Below are 15,838 nucleotides of genomic sequence, written 5' to 3'. Positions count from 1 at the left end.
CATCTTGTGGCTCCACTTCCTCCAACAGGCAGCTTCTGAGAGGCCCTGGTGCATCAAGCTCAGGCAAGAAGGAAGAGACTAGAGCATCATGTATGGAAGGTTTGTAGCAGCCAGCCCTGGAAGTGGCACACATCACTTCCACCCACATTCTCTAACTGCAAAGGAGGCCAGGAAATGTAGTCCAGGCAGAACAGGAAATGGGTATGGTGAACAGCTGACCAGTCACCCACAGATGACATATATTCCTGGGAAGGATGGGAATGAATCCCTGCCTGGGATGCAGGCTTGTCCAGAGACGTAGGAAGGAAGAGTTAGGCCACAAAAGAAATGGGAGCTCCTGTGTCCTTCAGGGGCCAGCCGTGGCTGGCTGTACGACAATGGTGGAGGGGGAGCTCAGGGCTGGGCTGCCCCAGCTACAGAAGCAGGCCAGGGAACTCTAGGCTCTGGCCAGAGGCGAGAAGATCCCTTCCCCTCCTCCCTCCCTCCCTCCCTGCCCTTCCCCAGCCCCATCAGCACCTACACATGATGCCAGGAACCTTTGCCCTCCCTTTTCCCCACCTCCCTCAGACCTGCCTTCTCTGTACTAAATGTTGTTCACATTCTGGAAGGCTCTGGCCCTCCTTCCCATCAAAATAGTCATTCCCTGGAGATTCACAGTTCAGTTCCTGGAAGGAAAATAAAACCAACAAACCAATTCACACCAAGGTGGTACTGACCTGCTGGGGTTTCTGAGTCGTGGAGAGGAGAAAATGAATGTCAAATACCTAGCAGGGTGCCTGGCACAGAGGTAAATGCTTAGTAAATAGTTTATTAATATCATCTTGTGAGCGTGTGTGTATGGGGGGGAGGTACGGGAAGAAAGGCAGAGAAATAGACATAGAGGAGGAGAGAAGGAACTAGAAAAGCCCTGCAAATTAATTTCCTTTCTCTTCCCCTCCCAACCTCATGGTCTCCCTACTGAATCATGGCATGGTGCTCACTGGGACCTGTGAAGACCTCAAAGTAGTGGAGGTTGAGGTGGCAGTCCCGGGGGGGTATAAGGCAACTTTTCACATCCTGTGGAAGAGCCAGATGCCCGCTCAGGTTCACAGCACCCCGTCTCTCCCTCAAGCCCTCACGAGCCCTGAGCTCCAGCCCTGGCCAGGCCCCACACACCTTTCCTTTTGGACCTTTTCTCCTGCACTTCTGGAACTCTCCACCCCATTCCACTATCTCCTCTGTTGAAATCTGACCGGTGGGGCGAGGCAAAGCTGTGATGACTGGAACCCTGAGGTGGACTAGGTGAGGACAAAGTAAATTCGACATGAATTCTGGTTTGAGAGTTAGAGGGACAACAAGTGGCCTCATTGCTACTCACCCAGTGTGCCGTGTGTGTGTGTGTGTGTGTGTAAACACATGCGTTCCAGAAGAAGTCTTTCCTGAAAGAAACTAGGAAATAACACCTGTAATCTTCATTGTCAACTAACCAGATGTTATGCAGCAGTTTCTTCCTCCCCCCATCCCACCTTTGCCTTGTTTATGCTATATTAGCTGCAGTCACAATACTTGCTTTAAGATAAATATAGTGAATTTATAGGACTTCAAAAGGCTGAGCAGCCCTAAGATTCTGCAGTGTGTTGTTCTGCTCTTGAAAGAACTCGCCTCCAGGCAGAGGGACGCTTCTGACAAACAGAATTCCAGAAAGAAGGCTCCATGTTTAAAAGATGAGCATTCCCCACCCTCTTCTTCCCCCATTGTCTGTGTACTTCTCAGGTCAAGGCTGTTATTATTTTTATTTTTAGGTAGTATGCAGCTGATGAAGTGAAGTGGCGTTTGTTTATTTATTGTTTTTTGGTCCCTGAGTTGGAACACAGGATCACCAGAAGAGAAACTCCCTCTGTGACTCATTGCAGGAACATCTAGCATTCCAGCCAGCACAAATAGGATTAAAACAACTTTCCCGAGGGCCCCAGTCATATTCTAGCAAAGGAACACATTGGCCAAACTGACCACCTCTGGACCATTTTGCTTTTGCAAAGAGAGCTATCTGTGGCCTTCTTGTGTGCTAGGCTCTTTATGAGATCTCCAAACAGCTTCTCATGAGCTGATTCCTCTGTGGCCTAGAGATTGTCATCAGCACAGAGGGTCTTCTTCACAGGGTCATAGAAAGTGTCACCCATTCGGGAAACACCTGGCCATGGTGGCCTGAATTGGTGACATTTGGGTCTTCACATAATAAACACTGCAACTTTCCAGGGCATGGCTGGTGTAGCAGACATGGTTTGTCCCCTGCCCCCATGTCCCCTCAGATTGGCCTCTATATGCCGAAGGCCACCTACTGCAAATAGCTGTGACTATTCTAGAGGACATGTTTTTTCCCTCAGGAGCATAGTAGGCCCGCTAGCTGGGCTAGTTCAAAGCACCAAGGAATTAACGCACCATCCAGGAGCAACCCTTGACCTGTGATGGATGGGAGTTGGTGAATAAACACCCTGACTCCGAGGCATATGTTTTCCCCTGCCTCCCAGCATCCCCAGTAGAATCGAGCCCTAGTTGCCCTCATTGGTAACTTAGTTGATAAATTGCCTTCCTTCTCTTTGCCGTCTCGCCGCTTCACTCCTCTACTGGTATTTTCTGGGATCTTCTCCCAAACAAACTACTTCCAGGCAAATCAGTCTGTTTACGGAGCAATCTAGCTGGTTGAGTTCATCAAAACCGAACAGCACCCCCCCTCACCATATCCATCACCACTGGTGATGGTCATTAAGTTTCCCTTGTGGCTTTAGCACTGCTGTAGCACATCATACATGGGGACACAGTCCTTTGAGAGCCACTAACTTCTGCATGGAAATCTGGTAAGACAGAAACCAGAGTTTCAAAAGGTAGCCAGTTCAGCAGCAGGGCCCCCCTGTACCACGAAGTAAGGACAACTTTGGACACTGCTAAAATCTCTGTATTCAGGAAGCACATACTCATGAGGTTCCTGTGAGTGAACAGTAAGCATTTGTTGACTGAGTCTATAAAGGAATGAATAAGTGACTCACATTCACTTCTTCACTTAATTCTGAGTGCTTAGAGGTTGAGGGCACATCCCACCACTGTTTTTGAACCTCAAATGCCTTTTTTTTAAATTTTTAATGTTTATTTATCTTTGAGAGAGAGAGACAGAGTGCAAGTGGGGGAGGGGCAGAGAGAGAGGGAGACACAGAATCCAAAACAGGCTCTGCGTTCTGAGCTGTCAGCATAGAGCCTGATGCGGGGCTCGAACCCATGAACACAGGATCATGACCTGAGCAGAAGCTCAACCGACTGAGCCACCCAGGAGCTCCTCAAATGGCTTTTAGTAGAGCCAGCAATCCTGGCCATAGTTGTATGTTCTTGTTTCTATGGAGAGATTTCAAGACAGTAAGATCCTTCCCATGATTGCTATCTGACACCTCTAGATTAGAGTTTTATTTCTTTGTCCATAACTTTGTCCACTGATTGAATTATGTTTATTATACCAATAAAGGAAACATAATCCTTAAACCTATCAGTCATAGACCTCAGTGAGAATGATTTTATCACCTTCTTTCTGGAAAACTCAATTTTGATGGGGGAAACCCAATTCTGACCATCTAAGGAAGGGTGAGGAGTAGGCAAAAATGAATCTCAGGCATCCAGAGAAGATAAATCTATGTGTTGTTTTTTTTTTTTTCTAGGACTGACAGCCCAGCCAAGTCATAAGTGAATGCGCTTGGTGGTTTTAAAAGCTTGGGAGATTTCCCCAAATTTGGATCACCCTCCCTTTGTACTTCTAGTGCTGGTGAACAATTTCTTATCTTCTTCACGCCCTCATCCTCCTGAGAATCTCCACTCCCACCTCTGCCTGCACCACTCTGCACAGCAACCAAGCTGTTGTAGCTCAAAGCGCCCCCTTGTGGCCAGATGAATAACAGTCAGTGCTTTTCTCAGTGTTACCCAGTTTCTCAGTGTCTTCTCTCTTCCAGCTGAGCAACCTTTTTCTGATTTGGACCTACAAATACTTTTAAATGGTCTCCCCCCCTTATTTCCTTTAATTCTTGCCCAGTTACCTCAGAAAATCCCTTTACTTTCCCTCTCCCTCTTGTCCTTAACCCTCTTCCTTGGCTATTCCACCCTTTCTTTGTTTTTGTTCCTCTTCTGAGTGACAAAATGACCCTAATCCAGTTGATAAACAGGAGAGGAGGGCTGCTTAGGTCCTTGGGCCGGAGGGAAAGAAACCCCTAGGACCTAAAGTGAAATTATACATCATAGCCAATCAGCAGTAAATGCTGATGAGTCCATATTCAAGCTACAAAAGGCTCTGGCCACCTCCCCTTTCTCCCCTAGCCTATCTGCCTGAATGAGAAATAGATTTTTGTATTTAGTTGTTTTCCCATGGTCTCTCATTTCCAATAGTGGGACAGTGTTGTTTTCTATTTTCACTGCAAGCGTTCTGTGTTTCAGCTATGTTGGGGGGCAAGTGAATATTTGTGGAGACCTCACCATAAGGTATATAATATTCTACATTAAATGCCTTCCTAGTTCCTTGCAGCTGATTTGAAAACGAACCTTTGAACAAACAGGGTTTTAACTTAGGAGCTTAATGTACAAACCCATCGGGAGCATCAGCAATGCTATTTAAGATGCTCAGAGGAAATACGAGCAGTGGATCTGATAATGATGACAGTGATGCCAGTAACGAGGTGACAACGGTGATGATGCCGACGATGATGGTGGTGGTGGCGATAGCCATGTTTTGTCGAGTACATTCCACGTGCCAGGCATGATGCCAAGTACTTTACCTAGATTATTTCCTTCAGTCGTTACAGCCACCTCAGGTCTGTAATCCCCGTTTTACAGAGAGGGAAACTGAGACTTAGAACTAACTTGCCCAAGGCCACACAGCTAGCAAAGCTAGGCAGAGCTGAAATTTGATTCTAGGCCTGTCTGAGTTCAAAGCTTGTACCTTGTGACCACTGTCATGGGGGGCCCAGTGCCCAGGCTGAGGCTGGCACTCTTTCTGTGCTGATAGCTGTCGAGGGGCTCACATGCATTAGGAGAAAGGGAAAATCTGAACTCCAGTCCTATGACTTCACAAATCTACACCCCTTCCTTCCAGTGACCCCTCAAAGGGTCTATTTCTGGCACACTAGTCTCTGGAAAATGTCCTGCTAATGACACGGGATTATAAACAGTCCTTTTCCCAGAACAAAAATTTAACCTTTGTATCTCAATCTAATTAGAAGTATTTTCTCTTCCAGAGGCAGGTTTTCCCCCTTCTTTGTTCCATATTTCAGAGGTTTCTTTATTGCCAAAAAAAAAAAAAAATCTCCAAAAATCACAGTGTTTTAAGAAGATAGACCCTGGCCTGAGACCTTAAACGTGACCTGTGCTCCTGCACAAGATGGCCACTCAGGCACTAGCACCTGAGGGTGTTTGGGGTTTTCTGTGTCCTGCAGAAGGCTGTGGACCTTGACCAAATGCAGGGACAGACGCTCACTGACTGTCACAGCCCACTGTCTAGGTGAGTGTCCCCTGCTACCAATAGCCGCTCTTCAGGATATTTTCCCATGATCCACCAAGACCCCAGGAGGAATCTTTTTTCCTTGTAGTTTCTAGAAAATAAGCATTTCTTCTCTACTTTAGAGAGGTCCTTGCCTTAACATCTCTTCCCACTGCTGTCTCGGGATGGGGGTTCTTCCTCTAGAGACTTCCTGCTTTACCCCTGCAGGAAACGTGGGCCTTGAAGGAGCCCTAGTAGAGGCAGATAATCCCGGGAGAGTATCAATTGGTTAATACTTTGGGAATTGAGCCAAGAGAGAAGGCAACAAGCCTATGGAGAAAACAGTACCAGGGCAGAGAAATGGGAAGTACATGCCTAGCACACAGTAGGTGCTCAGATAGTTTTTGAAAGAACAAATAAATGAATGGATGTGAATACAGTTCCCGTTCTAGCCCTCATGCAGTCCTGCATGGCCCAAGGTCCACCATCCATCCCTGGGGGCAGGCTAGAGGTAACTGGGAGTATGAAATGAGACCATAAATACAAAGACCTATGACATTCTCCACCTGGGCAAAGAAGGAGGTAAGGCAAACCCACAATGCTCCCCACCCCCGCCAGTCTCCCAGATCCCTCTTGTGCTCTACTGGAACATCATCATCTCTCCTGCTGAGTTGCAACATTTTTGTTCTTGCACTCCTACTAGAAAATAATTTTTGCACACTCCCCCAGTGCAACAGACACAAAATTATGCATCTACTTATATTTATTTGTTACATATGCTACAGAATAGAAAAATGGGAATAAAAACGATAGATGAGGAGGCATAATGACCCTAAATAAGTTTTATGGTGACCTTCCCCTGCTCCCGGGAAGACCTCGCAGTCCCCTGGTGTCAATGATGCTTGGGCGCCCTGCTAGCCCCTCCTGACTCACCCACCTCTGCCAGGTTTCACCAAGATCGTGTGAGAGCCAAGAGTTGCAGTCTGTGCTCTCTGCATAAATGCCCACAGCCTCTGGCCATCTAGATGAAGGGGATACTCAGTCCTGAACCATGAGACCACCAATGTTTTCATAAATGAGATAACATGTCAGGGAACTGATTTCCAAAGCTCACCTGGGTGGTCATATTTCTTTTGGAGGGCTGTGTGGGTCCCTGGATATAAAAGGCAATCACCTCTAAGGTGGGCAACTATTTTGTGTATTCTCCATATTTTCACTAATTTGGGAACACATTCACTTGACAGTTGTGTTCACGGTTTCAGTAGAATAGCCCTGTGCTGGTGTTTAAAGCTCAGAAAATGGAATCACTGGGACAAGTAACTAACAAGTATTACACCCTATGGGAAGAGCAAAACCATTTTTTTTTTTTTTTACCTAGCTGGCATTACTTCTTAGATATTTAGTGCATATCAGGTCCTGAACGGTGAAAGCACATCCACGTTGTGTTAATGGACGAAACTTATGCATTGCTCATTTAACTCCTGGGAAGTGGCTGGGGATTTTTATACAGAATTGTCAATCATTGGTGTGGTTAAAGTGCTGGACAGAAAGCAGAAAACAGACTCAGAATAGATGGAGGGGCAGGATTCTTAGCACAGTTCTCTGCCAAGTCAGCCTTCCAAAAGGGAGAGATGTGTCACCTTTTCCCCGGAGCAAGGGGACATGGGGAAACGCCATGAGATCTGGGGATTGGTTGGGGGAGCTTGGGTTGATGGCTTTAGTTTTTCCTGTGAAGCACGAAGTCAGATCAGCCACTGGGAAGGTTGGCCAACCAGCTGCCTCATCCTCTGGCCTCTGAATTAAGAGTTCCCAACCTGACTGCACAGTAGAATCACCTAGGGGATTTCTTAAACCCCCAGAGCCCCAGTTGCACCCCAGACCAATTAAATCAGAGTCAGGGTGGGGGGACCCAGACATCCATAGTTTTTAAAAGCTCCCAAGGGATTCTAATGGGCGGCCAAGTTCGGGAACCAGTGTTAAGCCCGAACTCGTCAGACTTTAACATGCGTGTGCACAAAGCACCCAGGAGAGCCTGTCAAGGTACGGATTCTGATGCAGGAGACCTGAGGTGGGACCCAAGAGCCTGCATTTCTAGCCAGTTCCCGGAGATGATGCTGCAGCTGCTTCAGGGATCCCGCTTTGAGCCGTGAGCACATGGAATATCCTATTTTGACCTGAAATAATTGATAACTGCCTACAGGCCCCGTAAAAATCAAAGCTGTCGATATTTTACAGTTGGACAATATGTATCTTGAGAGAATTATCAAGATATATATTTTTAAATGAATGTTGTAGAGGAAGAAATTCATCTTGATAGAAAAATCTAGATGAGGCTTATTTCAGTGGAAGAGGAGAGCAGGTCACATCTGCCCGCTATTGGTGCTGAAGGGGGCATACTCAGGCAGGAGCAAGGGCAGGGCCGGGGCCCGGGCGTGGAGTCTGCCCAGTGCAGCCCAGCCTCCCTAAGATCGCTTCCCCTGAGGCTGGGCTTGCCTTCCAGTGACCTCAGGTCGTGCCCCTCAGGTTTGAGTTGCTATGAAGTAATCTCTGCCCCTCGTGCCTGGGTCTCCAGCCGTAAAGGGTTTGCTCAGGGCCACTGGGCTCTGCGGACCAGGGCCTTGTGATCATCTTGATAGTTGTTTCTGTGGTAAAAGTGCTCTAAAGTCACAAAATAAAATTAAGCCTCTCCCTAGAAGATGATTTGGGCCTCTGAAGGACACTCCTGGAGTGCTCCAGGGTTTTTTCCAAATTCTCTGCTCAGAAACCAGACTAGACCTGAGCTGGTCTTGAGACTCCGTCTTGGGTCAGTGGGGAGTTCACAGCCACGTTTGAAGTTCCTTCAGTTCGAGTTGGTGTGGGCTCTTCAGGGGGCCCTGGCATCATTTGGGATATGGCTGAGGGCATTAGGAGTGAGGGGACTGGCCTATGGGGGAGAGAGAGAGAGAGAGAGAGAGAGACAGACAGACAGACAGACACACACTCAGTGATAAATGCCCATAATGAGGAAATAGATGGACTCTAGGACCCAGAGAATAGTCTGAGTTATCTGAGCGCTCAAGTGTTTTCACTTTTTAAATTAAGCCATAAACGAATCCTTATTATAAAAATGTCAATGTGCAAGGAGGCCCATAGGGTGATGCGAGTGCTTTGTGCGGCGCTCTGGAGGCAGCAGGCCTGCAAGGCAGGCATGGCTTTTGCAGCGGCACCTGGTGGGACACGGATGTGGTGCTGGTCCCTAACTGACTGTCCCAGAGTTAGGCCCCAGGTCTGCTTCTTCGAGAATGTACCTCCTTATAAGGAAAACAGCACACAGGAAACTTGACTTTGGTTTTTTCCTGGGTGCATCAGAGAAACACCGGAACCCAGGGTGGATTCATTCACATGCCCCTGGCTGGTGAAGGTGGGTGGCTGTCACGTTACCCTCCATGGTGCCAGTGGGGCCTGACCCTCTACTTTTGTCCCAGTGCGAGCATGGTGACCTTGGTAATAACTGGTCTCAGGCAAAATTTGGGTCAGACTTTCTGGGTCACGGTTTCCTCATCTGTAAGTAGAATCAGGAAGGGGATGGAGATGTGACCTTGACCACCCCTTCCAGCCTTGATGTGCGTGCCATGGTTCTGTAAACGGTGAGCCTGCACCGGAGGCTGGGTAGAAGCCAGACTCAGGAAGGCCTAGACGCTCATTCGGACACCCGTTCGCTCAGAAAGTGTTTCCTGAGCGCCTGCCATTCCCCAGAGGCGGATAGAAAGATGCGGCAGTGAGGCAGCCCCTCCCTCCTGGAGAAATGAGTGAGCAGGCAATCCCAATGTGAGGAGAAGGCTCAGGACTAGACAAGGGCAAGTTGGGGTGCTGTGTGGGAGCCCAGTGAGGTGGGGATGAGATCTGAGAGGAGGAAACCGCAGAGTCTGACAGAAGAGCAGGAAGGAGTTGGTCGGGTGACACAGAGGCCCAAGAGGGCTCCAGGCTGAGACACAGATCCCAGGGAGAAGCTGCCCGGACTTAGGTCGGTAGCTAGACGAGGGCTCCGTATAACGGTTCTGTGATCCCACAGGTCGCTGAGCCCAAGTACTGCCCCAGACAGCCTCTCCTCACCCCCTCACTTGCCCTGGGCCCCGAGGCATTTCCCCCAGAGTCTCCAGCTGGGGGCCACATGGCCTATACTGGGGTGGACCCCAACCTTTAAGCTCTAGCAGCTGGCCAAGGGCCAAGAGATTGATAGTGACCCACAGATCCAAATTGCCCACTCCCCATCCGGCCACACTGCATTTACCAACCCTGGCCCATACCCTTCCCCCATTCCCCCCATCATCACGGGTGTAGGCAAGACAGATGGGTGACCTGATTTAAACCCATTTGCAGAAGATGTTTTGAAAAACCTGAACAAAACATTCCCTGTCCCCTCTGAAGCCATCGTGCCCCTTAGCTTGAGCATTAGTTGGTGGCTCCTAGGATACTTCCTGATTTGTAGAGTTCCTCAGCACACCTGCTGCCCCATGCTAATCAGCAGGGAAGGGAGGACAGCTCTCTGCCTTCTCTCCAGTCAGCTTGTTTCCCACTCATCCTGGGGAAGGGATAGAGACTTGCCCTGTGAACTCTCATCTTACAAGCTGGTTGTGAGTGAGGGTCATTGCTGGGGCTTCCAGCACTGGCTCCTACAGCGGCTCCACTTACTCTGCCTGCACTGGGGGTGCTCAGGCCCCCCGGCGGCTGACCCAGAGTTGGGGCACCCACCGGCAGGGTGAGTGACAAGGGGAAGGGGAGCAAAGAGAAAGAGAAGAACCTTTCTGGGAGGCAGGAGGGTGCATGATGAAGGTAGGGCTACCGTTTCCTTTGCCCGTGTAGCCGAATACCAGCCTCATCTCAGCAGGCCAGTGGCTCTAGGGAAGCGACCGGGGGTGCTCACAAGGCCTACTGCCCGAAGACAGGAACTCTAGTGCAGGGCAAGAAGGCCTGCATCCTCTCGGCCTCAGCCTTTCTGAGACAGATGTCAGGTGGGTGGGCGGGCATCTCAGCACCTATGAGCTACAGGGAGACCCTTAGATCTCCCACTGGGGACTCAAAGCTCCGGGAGCAGGGCTGGGGCAAAGCGGAATGGAAGCGTGGGCCCAATGTCACTTCCCCCTCCTCCCACATGACAGCTGTGGACCTGCCTGACTACTTGGCCAAAGTAGTCATGGGGCGCCCCATGGGGGCTGTCCTCCCCAAAGACAGGAACTCTGGTGACCCTTCGGCTCCTTCCCCGGTGAGAGGGACAGAGGAGGGTCCTGGTGGACAAAAGAGAATAAGCAAACAGTTCGATGATTTTCTGGAAAGGACTTGGCCACCACTTTGAAGAAATCTCATGCTCGAGTGCTCTCTTTTACACAGCTCTGCAGGCACATGCGCTCGGTGTTGAACAGGCGGCTGGAGAGCACTGTTCTTGCCAAGAAACAAAATGCACGAACGAGTGTGGTCCTCACAGCTTCCACTGGGAAAAGAAGCCTGGGATTAACCCTGAACTCGAATCCCACCATCAGTGTCCCTTATCCTAGTCACCTAAACTTCCTATGGAATCAGTTTTCTCATCAGCAAAATGGGCATAATTATAGGCCCCTCCTCATAGGGTTGTTCTGAGGATTAAGTGAAGTAATGCGTGGAAAGTTCTGAGCATTCTTGGCAGAGGCCTGGCACATGGTAAATGCCCAGTCCATTTTGGCTCTGGCCATCTGTGAAACGAACAGGGGCCCCCTGTCCTGGCGAGGTCCCCTCCTCACACTGAACCAGAAGGTTCTGGGGGAGTGGGAGGCCTAGAACCAGGGCCAGGCAAGAAAGGAGTGAGGTTGGCAGGAAGAGGTGAGAGCTGGCACCTGAGCTAAGTTGTGGACCAAGAGCCGGGGGAAGAAGCCCTGAGAAGTCTGCCTTCTCTGCCTGGGACGGGGCAGGGGTGTGCGAAAGAGGCAGAGGCGAGTGTGGGCCGGGGAGGGGAGGCTCTCTTGTCCAGAAGGGCAGATAGGTGCAGCCCCTTACATGCAAGCAGTCTTCAACTCACAGGAAGCCCAAAGATGGCACAGAACAGGTCTTGACCTCTCCCAGTAGTCACCTCGAAGGCCATCAGAAGCCACCTCAGATGGGTGGCTGTGGGTGCCTTCTCTTCCCATTGCCATCCTTGTCCTCCCCGGCGCCTCCCCAGCTTCCCTTTAGCCTTTGCTCACCCCTCCCTGAGAGTCTTGGCCACTGGGAGGGACAGGGCAGACCCTTCTGGAGGAGATCCTAGGTTCTCAGGTCCTTTACAGGGCCGTGACCAAGTGGCCACCAAAGCTTCGTCCTGCTGATGTTGATGCCTCTCCTGACGTAACTTTGATGCCTTCTCACGCTAGCAGATCTCTGTCTGTGGAAAGACGTGTGCACCACTGAACTGTAATCTCCACTAAAGCAGGAACCTTGTCTGTCAGGCTCACCACAGCATCTCCAGCCCCCAGCAAAGTGCTGGTGTGCATTAGGCGTTCAGCCAATCAGTGGGTTGAATGAGTGAATGAATGAATGCGTGCGTGAAGGAATGAGTGAACAAGTGATATTTTCTGGGCTAAATCAGGGAACATTCCTCTCAGGAAAAACCAGGACCCTTCAGTTGGGGCAGGCCCCCGCAACTGCCCTGGCTTGGGCTGCCTCCCTACTCTGCCCTAAAGGCATCATTGGCCAGCACTCTGGGTCACCTCCTGGTTTCCAGAGGATACCCTGCCCCTAGGGTGCTGGGCTGTGGAGCCCTCCATCAGAGGCACCACTGTGCACCCTGCTGAGGGCATTACCAGCGAGTCCTTCTCCCCAAAGTTGTGTGCACAGCATCCTTCTGCTTGCTGCCCTTCCTCCTGCTTCAGAGAAACTCCTTGTTCTATGCATTTGACACATTTTGATTGTCTGGAAATATCACACGGTTGTTCATTTGTTAAAGCTGCCTTCCTGTAGCGAGGCCTTGTTTGTTTATTTCTACTCCTATGGTGTGCCAGGCGGGCTGTCCTACGGGTTGTGGATGGTGTGTTGGTAATTTGGGGGTGAGGAGAGGAGGACGCGAGATGACCGTGGGACTAAAGTCTACAACAGCTCCAACAGGTGAGGTCGAGAATCTGAGTTGCCCAAGGCCTGCCCGGCAAGCCTGAGGATTATTGAATTATTATTGAGCCCAAGCAGACTCCAGGGCCACACAGATCCCTGAGTTAGACATGGTGCCTGCCTTCTCCATGGTAACGAGGCTAAATATGGACGCGTTTCCATGGAGAGTCGTATCGCAGCTGCAGCCCTGCTTCCTCCAGGAAGCACCCGTGCTGGGTTCCTTGGGCCTCTCAGGAGGCCGTCAGGGATGCCAGGGATATCAGTGAAGAGTATCTCCCCGTGGAAGACGTTTGCTTCCAACAGGTGTTCCATTTCCCCAGCCCTAGAATCAGCGACGTCCCCTCTTGACAACTAGAAGAAGTTAGGGGAGGTCACGGGTCACGCAGAGGAGCTGATTAGGGAAAGCGACACTGGACCCTGTGAGCATTCGTGCAGTTATCCTGTCTCCACCTGGCTCCGTGGGGAGGGTTTGCCTGTTATGGGGAGGGAAGGAGATAGCATTGGTCAGAGGAAGCCCGTGAGACAACTGTGCCGATCCTTGTGAAAACGCACTGCTGTTCTTTTCATCGAGCCTCTTCGGGAAGAACGATTGCTTGAAAGAGTTTTTAAGATGCTTTCTGTAAGTGGGATGTCCTGCTTCCACTTTCTTAGAATGTTCTAATGTGACAGGACCTTATTTTGTTTTTGAGGTAAAGTAAGTCTTTGCCGCCCATTTGCGTGTGAGCAAGTCAAGTCTCCACGTATCTTGACCGTCCCAACGGCAATGTGGAATGGAACTTTGTGTTTGGCGAAAACTAAACATATAAGCTGAGTATTAGGCTTAGAAATACTCTGTTTAACCTCTCTCGGCTGTTTAGTCATTACATCATCTGTGTTTATAGCTTAGTCGTCTGTTAAATTGGGCCTCTCCATGCACAGCTGATCACTTGGGTGTGTTTGTATATATTAGGCAATATCTATAGCATGTATGTGTACATAGAGGGACGGGTGTGCTCTGTGGCTCACTAAGATATGGAGACTCTTGAAAGACGTGGAGAGAGCACTTAAGGCAATTGTAAGTGGTCTCTGACGGAAGGTTCATGTTGTGATTTTGCCTTGCAGGCCCAGTGGCATCAGAGCCGAGTGATGGACGATCTGCAGTCCCAGAACCTCTCCATGGACATGACTGACTCCTCTCCCGCCTTGGCCAATAACAGACTGGAGAATGGCATGGCCCAGCTGATCACCACCGAGGCCTGGAACATCAACTCCACCGACCTGGTAAAGAAGGCCCTGGTGACCGTGCCGGCCCCATCCATCCTGAACCCCCCAGCCGAGTCTCAGGGCGGCATGGCTCTGAAGGTGGCGGCCACTGTGCTGCAGCCCCTGTGCCTCGGGGAGAGCCCGGTGGTGATGCCCATTCACATGCAGGTGGAGGGAAACCCTGCGCCCGAGCTCAACCCTAACGGCCATGCGGCCTATGTCATGACCACGCAGGGCCCCGTGCAGCTGCCGGTGGTGCTGGAGCAGCACGTCTTCCAGCACCTCAACTCCCCTCTGGTCCTGCCGCAGGAGGCCCCGTGCTCCTCCAGTGCTATCCACAACAACCTGTTCCAGGGAGCCGAGGACCCCGAGGCCCGACCGCAGCTCCTGGACCTGCGGATCCCCAGCCGGCCACAGGAGCCCACGTTGCCGTTTGAAGCTGTGCTCCAGAATTTGTTCCCCTCGCAGGGCGCTCTCGGCCCCCCACCCTGTCAGCCTCCTCCTGGATACGCGCCTGTGCCCCCCCAGCCCTTTAACTCCCCCCTGTCCCCCCTGGTCCCTCCGGCCACCCTCCTGGTACCCTACCCTGTGATCGTCCCCTTGCCCGTGCCCGTCCCCATCCCCATCCCCATCCCCGTGCCTCAGAGTCCCGAATCCAAGCTCAGCTCCGCTTTCCCCAAGCCGCCATCTTCCTTCGGCCTACACCCCTTCAAAGGCACCCCTAGCCCTCTGGAGAAGGAGGAACTGAAGCCCTTCGATATCCTGCAGCCGAGGGAGTACTTCCAGCTTAGCCGCCACACGGTCATCAAGATGGGGAGTGAGAACGAGGCCCTGGATCTGTCCATGAAGTCGGTGCCCTGGCTTAAGGCTGGCGAAGCCAGTCCCCCCGTATGCCAGGAAGATGCGGTCCTGGACCTGTCGCTGGCAGCCCACCGAAAATCTGAGCCTCCCGTTGAGACACTGTATGACAGCAGCAGCTCAGTGGACAGCCCAGGTCACGCCGGTGGCATGGAAGTGCCCTTTGCCCCTGCCACAGCACACGGGGCCTCGGCTGTGATGGATAGCCACGCGGGCGGCAGCAACCCCGCCCAGCTGCCCGGCCAGCCCGGCCAGCCCGGCCAGCCCGGCGGCGAGGTCAAGGCTGAAAATCACATGGAGATCGTGAGCGAGTCCCAGGCCGCCAAGGTTATCGTCTCGGTGGAAGACGCCGTGCCTGCCATCTTCTGCGGCAAGATCAAAGGCCTCTCGGGCGTGTCCACCAAAAACTTCTCCTTCAAAAGAGAAGACTCCATGCTTCAGGGCTATGACATCAATAGCCAAGGAGAAGAGCCCATGGGAAGCACAGAGCCCCTTAGGAAACCCGTCAAAAACAGGAGCATAAAGTTAAAGAAAGTGAACTCCCAGGAAATACACATGCTCCCGATCAAAAAACAACGGCTGGCCACCTTTTTTCCAAGAAAGTAAATAATGGCTTTTTAAAATTTTTATGATTATAATATGGGGAAAGGTGCATTGGTTTTATAAAAAGGCATTTAAAACAAATTATCTTTGTTAATTATTTTGGGGAGTAGTTGGGAAGCGGGAAGGCGAATTGGCTCTAGAGGCCCTGTAAGCTAGTATTGTTTTCTTTTTTAATTTTTGACTTTTCACAAATGAGTAAATAAGAGCAACCTATTTTTCAAGCAGATTGCACATTTTTTGCAGCTTTAATGGAATATTGGGTGAATCAGAGGGGTAAAAAAGCTATTTTCATTGCCACAAAGTGCTTTGATGATGTAATACCTAATAAAGGGTAGGATGAATATTTCACAATAAATGTTTGTTTGCACTAATTGGTTGCAGCATTCTATCATTTTGTAAATTTGCATTCCTTAACTGGTGTGGTTTGGCCAAAACTGTTGCTTGTAAAGCGCTACAAGTTCTTTGTGTTTTGAGACCTAAGCTCTCCAGGCATATGGGGCAAAGAAGAATTATATTGGCCTATGCCACCATTAAAAGAAGACTAGGAATATGTACGGCCTGGAG

General features: G+C 50.5%; 1 protein-coding gene across 5 annotated transcripts in view; it reads left to right on the top strand.

Annotated features, from left to right (window-relative positions):
* The window catches only part of RAI2 (retinoic acid induced 2), a 61,628-nt gene that overhangs the window by 43,725 nt on the left and 2,065 nt on the right, over positions 1-15,838 (top strand). For 2 of the 5 annotated variants that reach the window (XM_049643531.1, XM_049643532.1), the window contains exon 2: positions 13,673-15,273. In XM_049643531.1, coding sequence (XP_049499488.1) covers positions 13,697-15,273 — 1,577 coding nt within the window. In that variant the 5' untranslated portion in view covers positions 13,673-13,696. Of the gene's footprint in view, positions 1-13,672; positions 15,501-15,838 lie in introns of those variants that run through there. The other 3 variants (XM_049643536.1, XM_049643534.1, XM_049643533.1) reach the window with 3 other exon arrangements.

The sequence above is a fragment of the Panthera uncia genome, chromosome X, assembly GCF_023721935.1.
Source record: "Panthera uncia isolate 11264 chromosome X, Puncia_PCG_1.0, whole genome shotgun sequence".
Lineage (NCBI taxonomy): Eukaryota > Metazoa > Chordata > Mammalia > Carnivora > Felidae > Panthera > Panthera uncia.
This window is presented reverse-complemented; position numbering and strand designations above follow the sequence as displayed.